The sequence below is a fragment of the Telmatherina bonti genome (genome assembly GCF_933228915.1).
Source record: "Telmatherina bonti genome assembly, chromosome: 5".
NCBI classification, from domain to species: domain Eukaryota; kingdom Metazoa; phylum Chordata; class Actinopteri; order Atheriniformes; family Telmatherinidae; genus Telmatherina; species Telmatherina bonti.
Window position 1 is genome coordinate 28334046 of NC_136623.1, and position 10418 is coordinate 28344463.

The 10418-nt window shown below is 41.1% G+C and overlaps 1 protein-coding gene across 1 annotated transcript in view; it reads right to left on the reverse strand.

The window, feature by feature from the left end:
• The window catches only part of LOC306756259 (CUB and sushi domain-containing protein 3-like), a gene marked incomplete at both ends in the record, with an annotated part of 262816 nt that extends 254098 nt beyond the window's left edge, over window positions 1-8718 (reverse strand). Inside the window, one exon of the mRNA XM_079240980.1 lies at window positions 8541-8718. Coding sequence (XP_079097106.1) covers window positions 8541-8718 — 178 coding nt within the window. The remainder of the gene's footprint in view (window positions 1-8540) is intronic.
• Window positions 8719-10418: the final 1700 nt, after the last annotated feature.

Below are 10418 nucleotides of genomic sequence, written 5' to 3' on the forward strand. Positions count from 1 at the left end.
ACCAGTCATGCTGGAGCATGTTGCAGGCAGCAGAACGTTCTCCACGGCGTCTCCAGACTCTGTCACGTCTGTCACATGTGCTCAGTGTGAACCTGCTTTCATCTGTGAAGAGCACAGAGCGCCAGTGGTAATCTTGGTGTTCTCTGGCAAATGCCAAACATCCTGCATGGTGTTGGGCTGTAAGCACAACCCCCACCTGTGGACGTCAAGCCCTCATACCACCCTCATGGAGTCTGTTTCTGACTGTTGGAGCAGACACATGCACATTTGTGGCCTGCTGAATCTTATTTTGCAGGTCTCTGGCAGTGCTCCACTTGTGCCTCCTTGCACAAAGAAGGAGGTAGCGGTGCTGCTGCTGGGTTGTTGCCCTCCCACAGCCTCCTCCACATCTTCTGATCTACTGGCCTGTCTCCTGGTAGTGCTTCCATGCTCTGGACACTACCCTGACAGACACAGCAAACCTTCTTGCCACAGCTCACATTGATGTGCCATCCTGGATGAGCTGCACTACATGAGCCACTTGTGTGGTTTGTAGACTCCGTATTATGCTACCACTAGAGTGAAAGCACCGCCAGCATTTAAAAGTGACCAAAACATCAGCCAGAAAGCATCGGAACCGAGAAGTGGTCTGTGGTCACCACCTGCAGAACCACTCCTTTATTGATGGTGTGTATTGCCAATTGCCGACAATCTCCACCTTTTGTCTATTCCATTTGCACAACAGCATGTTCATTGTCAATCAGTGTTGCTTCCTAAGTGAACAGTTCCATTTCACAGAAGTGTGGTTAACTTGAAGTTAAATTATGTTGTTTAAGGGTTCCCATGTTTTTGAGCAGTATATATATATATATATATATATATATATATATATGTATATATATATATATATATATATATATATATATATATATATATATATATATATGTATATATGTACTAAAATACACAGGTAGGTTGTGGGTGATGAGACCTACTTTGAACACCACTCAGAATACAAAGCAAATTGATGTTTGAAAATCTGTCTTAAAAAAATTTAAAGCCCACCAGCAACGTACTTTCAAGCTCCTGTTGTTGTTGTCTTATTTCCTGCATGTATTATCTTCTCTCTGCTTGATACTTCATTTCCACCTGACTGACAGGGGTGTATGTTTAGTCAAGGACCCCTCATCCTGCAGATGGTATTTCATCATCATTTATCATGGTGGCCTATTGCAAACAGTGAGGGAGACCGTCGGGCTACTTCTTGCCATCACAGTTAAAGTAGAAAAAGAAAAACCTGCATTGATTTGCACCTGACCTTAAAGGTGAGTCAGCCAATATAAAGATATCCATCAGAGAAGCCTGGTTACAGAGCACTGACTGTAAAGATAGAGCCCTTACAGAGCAAAACAAAGGTCAACAAACACACCGGTGGGCTTCGTTTGCTGCAAAATTCCTGTCTCACTGTTGAATCCACACCCCTTGCAGAACAACACAAAGAAAACAGACTTGTTTTATGCAGCCCTGATTAAACTGGTTCATTCATTTACATGTTAAAGATAGATGAATAAATGAATAAGGACGGCTCTGACAAATGCTTTTTACATACACAGTTAACAGTAATGCGGGCTGAGCAAACAGGAAACCGTTAAAACAAAGCAAAACAAAAAAAAAATATATATAGCCAAAATAAAACAAATAAGATTTTTCATTTCCATTCAATGTTTCCAGTGTGCACTTTACACAAACAAATGTAAAGAATAAACAAAATAAACTTTTATTTCTTTCTTTCTGCCATAAATTCACATCATGAATGTTGTCGGTCTGCTCTGTGTCACATCAAGGCAATACAGTAAAGCAGCACTATGAAGTTACGTTTAGAGACAATTTTGTAGTGTTTTTGGAAATCCAACAACTTTTCTCTTAGATTTTTAACAAACTGATCTGAGCTGTGGACATATAAATGCTGAAGACTAAATCATTTTTCATCAGTAAATGCAAGAACACAACAGCAAGGACTCCTAAGGCCAATATAACAACCTATGGAGGCAGAAATCCTAAACTGATGTCCGCAGAGAACAGGATTTTATCTGCATGGCTGTGCTACACCCTCACAATTCATACAGATAGAATCACAGCTCCTGACCACGCTTGTCTGCATGCTTGATGAAAGCGAAATGGGCCCCATACAACAAAAACAGAAAAGAGGCTTTCTAGCGAATGACTATTACCTCATGAGTGTGTCGGTGCAATTTGGAAAAGGGCTCTGAAATATTCCATTTGGTGATTTTAAATTGCCATCCACTGAGGTGAAAAATACTAAAATCAAATACAATGCCATACTTAAACAGAGCAGGCAAATGCACAAAAACACACACCAAACACTCCCCACTTCACAATGGAATAAGTGAGGCTGTGTTTCTGGGTGGCCAAGTATAATAACTATTTCCCAAAGTCAGTGCTGCTGGTGCTTTAGCTACTTCCCAACTGATAGCGGTTTATGGCCAGACACCAATACCTCCTCAAAGAGCTACTGAGCCACATTGCACCTGATGCCAGACCACCACTGTGAGAGCTGCTGTACAACACAAAACTGTGAGCCAACAGCACATCTAATAGGATCCCTGTCTCTCTAGCTTCCAATCTCTCAAACAAACAATAACATCAACACTTCACTTTCCCTGAAAAGGGAAAAGGAAAGAAGCACGAAACAAAAATCCATCCTCTGTATCTGGAGAGAACTGCAACTTCTGCAGCAGCTTCTCTACCCTGCAAGTAAACATCTTTTCCCAGTTAAAAGCCTCTTTAGAGCTGAAGGTTTGGTGCAAATATCCTCTTGTAACTTCCTTTAAACTTATTCACAAGCTAACAGGCTTGTTAATGTTTGCTGTGTATTTTCTGTAATTTGCTGGAGCGTTTCTGCATAACCTGCTGCCCCTCCAGGAAAAAAAAGTAATGGTGGCAGCAGTTTAGTCCGGCAGATTTTGATCATGTCATGCAAAAAAAACTAAAGCTGCTGCACATTTTACACTTTCCCCACCTGCAGGCAATAGCTGCTTAAGAAGCCTTTTAAAACTTTGCAGGTTTGTGAGAGTGTGTGTGTGTGTGTGTGTGTGTGTGTGTGTGTGTGTGTGTGTGTGTGTGTGTGTGTGTGTGTGTGTGTGTACTTTGCATCTGTCACACTATTTTATCAAAATAGATTAAATGGTAAAAGCGGAAGTTGACTGTATAACAGTAACTGACAGCGGTAAATAACATACAAGTGGAGATGAAAGCAACATCCAAAGAAATTACATTCCTGCTAATATAGATCTCGTATTTCTCATTGTTGCTGTGTGGCTGTAATATGACATTCACAGTCAGATTTAAGTAGAAAAAATATTTATATGACTTATTCCTAACCATGTATTTTAGGTGCACTCAGCCGCTTCAATTTGTAGCGATACACTAGAAAAACTAACAGGGTTGTATCTGCAGCAAGCCTATTGGCCCATTTTCTTTCACATAAGTGCATCCCCCCCTCTGAGGTCATTCTGGCTTTCATCTGTTCTCATCTGCGTTAATTGGAAACTACAATGAAAAATAACTTGAGGCCAAAAGTAACAATGATAATATTTTTAACAGGCATTCAAAACAACTTGTTTAATAACTGCAGAGCGTATGAGCAGCATGATGGCCTGTGACTGACAGCTCCTGCACGTCCTGCCTGTGTTTGACCAACCTAAGTTTTTTCATATTCTTTTGCCAACTAAAAAAAACCCCATCAAGAGTATTACAGAAAACTTCTTCGTTTGCATTAATGTATTCAAAAGTCCTGGAGGTATCTTGTTAACTAAACAGTCTACATATGGAGAGAAACCCCCTCCTCCCGACTAGTATTGTCTCAGTTTTAATCCTACAAATGAACATCTCATCTGCTTGATTAAACAAGTTAATGAGCTGAAATTCACCTGGTTGGAAAGTAATCCTCTTCTCTTGGTTCTATGTTGTTTTGATCATTTCACCTTTTGCTTCATCCTCTTCAAATGATGCCACTTTCAGAAGAATTATTAACAACTTTACAGGGTCATGCTTTAAAAAATAAAACTTCAAATGCATCTTAACACACGTTATGTGCCATACAGTGTGTTTTTATTGAGTTGCAGTGTTGTTGTTTGTTTAAACTCTCAGTACCTGTACATGGCAGAGCAAAACAAGTAGATATTTTCCTTTTCTCTTTGTTGTCAGTTCTAACCTGCTGGTGCTTTCATTTCTTCCAGCTTCCAGAGATTGGGCTGGAAATTTATGCTCTGCAGTGAGATGATGCTGATTGGATGGTATGATCGCTGCTTTAGTGGTACCACCTTTGTTTGTGTTTTCTTTTTTAAGAAAAACAAACATAGATATGGTTTTACACAGAAAATGACATGAGCCACTAATAGCACATGAAACTCTCAGAGGTGGAATGGAGTCTCACTCTTAATAAAAAGGGACAAAGGTGGATAAATGTGCATGTGCATGACATGGCCTAAAAACACATGAAAATACTGCACCATACACTTAAACTCTCAAAGAACAGGTGAGGAAATTTACAATGAAGTCCATTAAAAGCAATTAGGAAAATCAATAAATGATGATCTGTATGCATCTTAAAAGTAGATGAGCCAATGTGTCCGTTGTCTGTTCAGTAATGAGCACCTATCATTTTAATTGCAGCCTTCACCGGGCAGTCTACCTTCTCAGTTACCTTTGCGTTTCACTCACTTTGCTTCCCTGACCATGCTCTGCATGAGTTCTCCTGTCACATATCAAAAATCCAGTCAGCAGCCACAGAAACAAACAGGAGCAGCTGTGAGCACTGTGGAGGAAGATTTATGAGGGTATGTGGGTTTGCAGGCCTACACATTATCAAAACAAAAGCACTGAGAGTATACTGTACTATACTGCAGATACAATTTTTAGTTTGGTGAAAGAATTGTATCGCTTCATTGTGCTTCAGGGAGGCTGCAACATTTATCCTTGTTGTCATTAGTTTGATTATTGAGCTGGACCCATAATAAATGATAGGGTCCACTTTCACTTAATAAAACACAGATTTGTGACACAACAACCCAGCTGGGATTTAAAATTCTCCTATAACTCCTGTATTGGTCATTTAAAATGAGGGGGGTCAGCAGTGATGCCTCTAGATAATCAACACAGTTTTATCCCCTGAACGCAACAAAGCGCAGGAGACCGTTCATCTTGAATCTACGGCCTTGTCTCAGGAAGCTGCCTCCCTTCAATGTAATACATTCAATCTCAGCAAATGGTGAGATATGTTTTTCCTTCCAGAGGACAAGAAACTGCCAATACCTCTAACTTAACCTACAGCTTATTACAGAAGTGGCTCCATCAGAACCAACAAAATGTATCAGGTCTTCACAGAAACCCGACAGTGACATCTAAAAGCTTTGGCCAGGCCTAAACCCTGCAGGATGTCATTGAGCAAGCCGAGTTATACATTGAGCACACTGTGAAAACCATCTATTACGACACCAGCACTAAGTAAGGCTAAAGGTTGCCAATAATGTATCCTTTATCTAAGAGAATAGTTTGTTCTTTCTGTTCCAGCTGAACTCCAGTGAGTTTATTTGAAACTCTCCATTTCCTTTTTGTACATCTGTCCCGTTTCTGCTCTTGTGGAGATCAAAAACCTTAGGGGGGGAGTGGCAATGGGATAATGCTGTGCATTCCTTGTAGATAGAGTATAATTACACTGGCAAATTGTAATCCTGATTAGCCCCAGTAGCCTTTCTAGCCTGTCTACATAATCACATTGAGATAAAGTCTTCATCACGGGCTAAGTGGTCAGATTCCTGTCTGTTTGGAACACACCTTATTACCAATAATTAGTGACTGGCTGGTATGACAAGAAAAAGGAAAACATGTTTTGGTAAAAATTTTGAAATAAATAGATTTGAAAACTTTAACGTAATCATCATAAGCAGAAGCGTTCAAACACAAAAGACAGTTTTTAACAGTCTGACGGCTGCCATTAATCACTCTCTGTGAGGAAACAGGACTGTGTGTTTTGTTTGTCCTTTTCTGTTGTGACCCTGCAGTTTAATGTTCAAGTTCCTTCCTGCTTTTCCTTTCCTCGCCTCCTCAGACACTAATATCTGATTAGATCTGGACCAGCTCCATCTAAAATTGATTCAACTCATTGAAGTATAAATATTAAGTTAAACAGCTTCTATCTCCTACAGTAGTCGGAGTACCATGAAGGGCAGATGCCGGAAGCGGCGGCCATGACTCCAATTTTCATTTTGAGAGCATCGCTGCTCTTATCACTATCCATAGGCATTTTCCATGAAAGTGCAAGGCTCGCAGCTATGTGACTGTCTCATTATTGTAAACTTGATTGACTGCACTGTGATCAATAATTGCAATGTGACTGTCATGGAAAAAAAGCATAAATGTAGCTTTTGGATTCAAGAGGAGGTAGATAGCATGCACACTTCAAGTGTGAAGAAAATCATTTTTGCATTTGAGATGGGTGATTTGCTCCATTTTTTTTACAGGAGTTCTGTGTCAGCAGTCATGCTTAATGTATTTTTGTCAGGGTCAAGCAGTTTTTTTTTTAAATTCCTGAATGATATGATGGTACAGAAGTGCATAACCAGAGTTATATGGTGCAGAACATAAATTCAATGTGCAGTTTCATTTACTCCTTTACACAAGTCCACTTCATGATGTGTTTTTTTTTTTTTTTTTTAGTCCCAGGTTTCATTCAGGTGATGCAGATATTAGTCAATTGAGAATTTAAAGAGTGCATCAAGATTGTGGTTTAATTCCAATAATGGTTACTGAAAAGAAAAAGTTTCCCACGCAAACACCGCTCCAAGGAATATTTCCTGTTTTTTCCTCTTCTTTTTCTGATGGCATCATTTTCTTAGGAGGAAAAGTGAGTCATTGGCCAGTCTGAGCCAAAATCTTTTCACCTCTGCAAACATTGTGTCATCTGTCAGAGCAGATCCGTGGTCCTTTCATCACTATTTCCTCCTGTCTTTTCCAAAATGGGGACCCAGGCCTTCTCCTCCTTCTCACCCCTCCTTCTTTCCCCACCTTCCCTCGCCAATTCCCGGCTGGCTGGCTCCCTAATAAGTAACAGAACTAGGGGGATTGGCAGTGGCCTCAAGGTTTGACATTGCCTCAATGTGGGTGGTGATGAAACAGCACTGTGCCCGACTCTGCTCGACTCGGCTCGTTCCTGGTTTAGGCAATGCAATGCTGCACATCCACCCCCAGTAGACAGACATGAGAATTACTCATAGGGGAAAAAAATCTACATGTAAATTGATATCTGCTCATTTTCAGAAAGCACATAGAAGCATTCAACAGATAAGTAGCCAGACACACACACACACACGCTCAACTAAAATGTCTCTAAATGCACACTCATGTGCATAAACCTTTTTGAGCAACTGTGATTGAATTCTACTTTCCCATGGCTTTAATTTAGGTCAGAAATGAGAATTTCATGCGTGCATGTCAAACACCGCCTACAAAGAAGCGCTCGTGCGCCCTTATATGTCAAGGTATAACCTATTCTGACACAGAGAGGAAAGATTAGATTGTTGCTTGTTTTCAGCAAAGGATTTTATTTTAGTTTTAGTTTTATTTGCACATAGGAATGTAGTAATAGCAATGTGGTGAATAAGCAACAATTGTTTTGACTTTGACAGAAGGTGGAGACCGTTAGTTGCATGAATCCAATTAAAAAGAACAAACAAGCAAACAGACAAGATAGTGAAGCAAGGTGCACTGCCTGGGAATTTTGGTTCTGAATATTCTTAAAGAGGAACCAGCAGCTTAAACAGCTGTAAGACAAGTGTTATACAGTCCTGAATTCTTTAATGATTTGAAGTTATGTGGTTTATAATAGAAAAAAAATGGTTATGTCATCAGCCAGAGCCAGCATTCAAACAAGCAGACCCTGAAGAAGGGGCCACTAGAATACTAAGAAGCCCACCTTACACCTGCCCACACTGGTAAGTCCGATAAACACCAGTCACCAAATTGGTTCCACTTACTGCCTCGGTCCCTGCAAGGTTTCAGAAGCATTTCTAATGAGAAACTGGCCTGACGCAAATCCCACATAAATACTTTAAAACTCGGCCCCATGAAGGGAAAGCTTTGCCCCCCCTCCCCATACAGGAATTTCTTTACATCCTATAGGAAATCTGCAGTGCATGCACTTGCGCCTCAACAATCCAGTAGTTAGCCTACTAAGCAAAGCAGCTCACGTAGTGCATTAGAAGAAGCGTAGGCTACCGCAAGAATATCTATTGAGCGACTCAGTCAAAGCCTGCATTGAGCCCAAAACCGCGGAGATGCGTCCCTGAAAACTCCGAGCGGAAAAACGCGGCAGCCTCGTTTGCGCACGTCTGTAACGTTAAAGCTTTTGATATCTGACAAGCACACACACACACACACACACACACACACACACGCACACACAAACACACCATTACACAGACAAGAGACTGAGGTACACCAAGCACATAGAAAATACAGTGAATCACTGCAGTGGCTCTTACCTTTCACACAAGTGAACATCAGTGACAAGATGAGATTCCAAAAAACAATTCCCGTCCTAATCCTCATGGTTTTAGCCTGAACAAAGTCCCCCCGGCCACATTTAACGCATCTCCTGTTGAAAAGGTCCCGTAGTTCAATAGATCCGTCGTAGTATCCGTCCCTGTAAATCCCCTTCATCTTCTCAACTACAACATTTAACCTAAAGGCTGATTTGTCTTTCTGTCGGGTTGTCTCGTGTGGATTCCCTTCTCAGAGGAGCAGCAGACAGAGCCGCCCGCCGCGCGATGTCAGCTGATAGGAGAGAAGTGAACAAGACTGAATTTTAGGAGGAGAGGACCACAGCAACCTGGACGAGGGCTCAACCATCTCTGCTGAGAGGGGCATCAAGTGTGTGGATGTTTGTTACCGTGCTCTTCTACTTGCTTTTCTGCATCTTCCCCATTTTTTCGTGCTCTGCGAATCGGCTGAGAACGGACAGGAGTCTAAGCTACGATTTGAAGATTACCTTTATCCAACCATGCAGAGAGAGAGAGAGAGAAAGAGAGAGAGAGAGGGGGGGGGGGGGGGTGGCGGTGGTGGTGGTGGTGGGGAGGGGAGGGAAGCAAAGAGGGAGAGAGGTCCTGTGTGCGAATTGGCTGATGTGTGGATAGCAAATCATGAAGTGGGAAGAGTGAAGTGTGGGTGGCAAAGACGGGGGGGGGGGGGGGGGGGCTTGGGAAGAAGGTAAGTCTCGAGAAAGAAATGAATTTTGTTAATGACAGCGTGTGGTTTATATGCGCCTGTTTGTCAGGAGGGCAACGAGATGAGGGAGTTAGGTGAGACTTAAGACAGGCAGCATCCCATCCCGAAAGCTGATGAAAGAAATTCGCCTGCTTGGCAATCCCACCATAACTCTGATTTTCATTTTGAAGATAGAGCGGATCCCTTATTGGGAGTGATGTGGCTGGGCAATTTGCAATGCAAAGATGGAATGATGACGGCGCAAAGCGCAGCTCAGCTGCAGTGGGGCTCTTCTGCCATCTAGCTTCGGAGGAGCCGCCGACCTCTACTTTAAAACTGGTAGAAAATGGGGAAGAACGGAGGCGGGAGGTCATTACTGCTCATGTGTGAACTTCATTCTAATGTGCAAATAGTTCATTTAAAGTTCCTGAGAGCAGTAGGTCTGGATGGAGCTAAGATATAGATATAGATAGATGCAGAACTTAGGGTTTAAATCACGCCCAATAAATAACTGCACTTGGAATCACTGTTTCTTTTTTTTTTTTTTTTTTTTAATAAAAAACATGCTCTCATACAGAGACCTAAAGAAAAAGGTATAAAGGTTTGGTTTGGGAAGTAAAGACAGCAGCTGCTCTGCAGAAGAGCTGTCCATGGTGCTGAAAGCATTTCCATCCTCTGCTCGCTTCATAGCATTCACTCTGTTTGCATCATTCAAAGGAAGCAACGCTGATCAGAGCTTAATATATACTTAAAACAATTTTTTTTTTTTAAATTAAAAAAATGGGAAGAAAAATAGCAAGAAATATATTTTGCCCCGTTTTCATAATATTTCTAATGTTAACTGTCAAACACAGTGAATCGCATGTCAATGAACGTCTAACCAATATGTTTTCTGTCCCTTGGGAGTATAAATAGGAGAACACACATTCATTTGGCTTTAATGTTTCATGTCTAATTATAAGGCAGCAGTGGGCCGTGGGAGTTTTGTCCTTTAGACAAACATTATTTAAATCTGGTCAAACTGAGTACATCCAGCGCGCTTAAAAATAAGGAACATCATGGTTTGTTTTGTTTTGTTATTCTTCAGTAACTTTAACTCTTATATTTTAGTTATGTATTTTTTTTATGAAACAGATTTTTTTTCCTGTGTCTGTGAA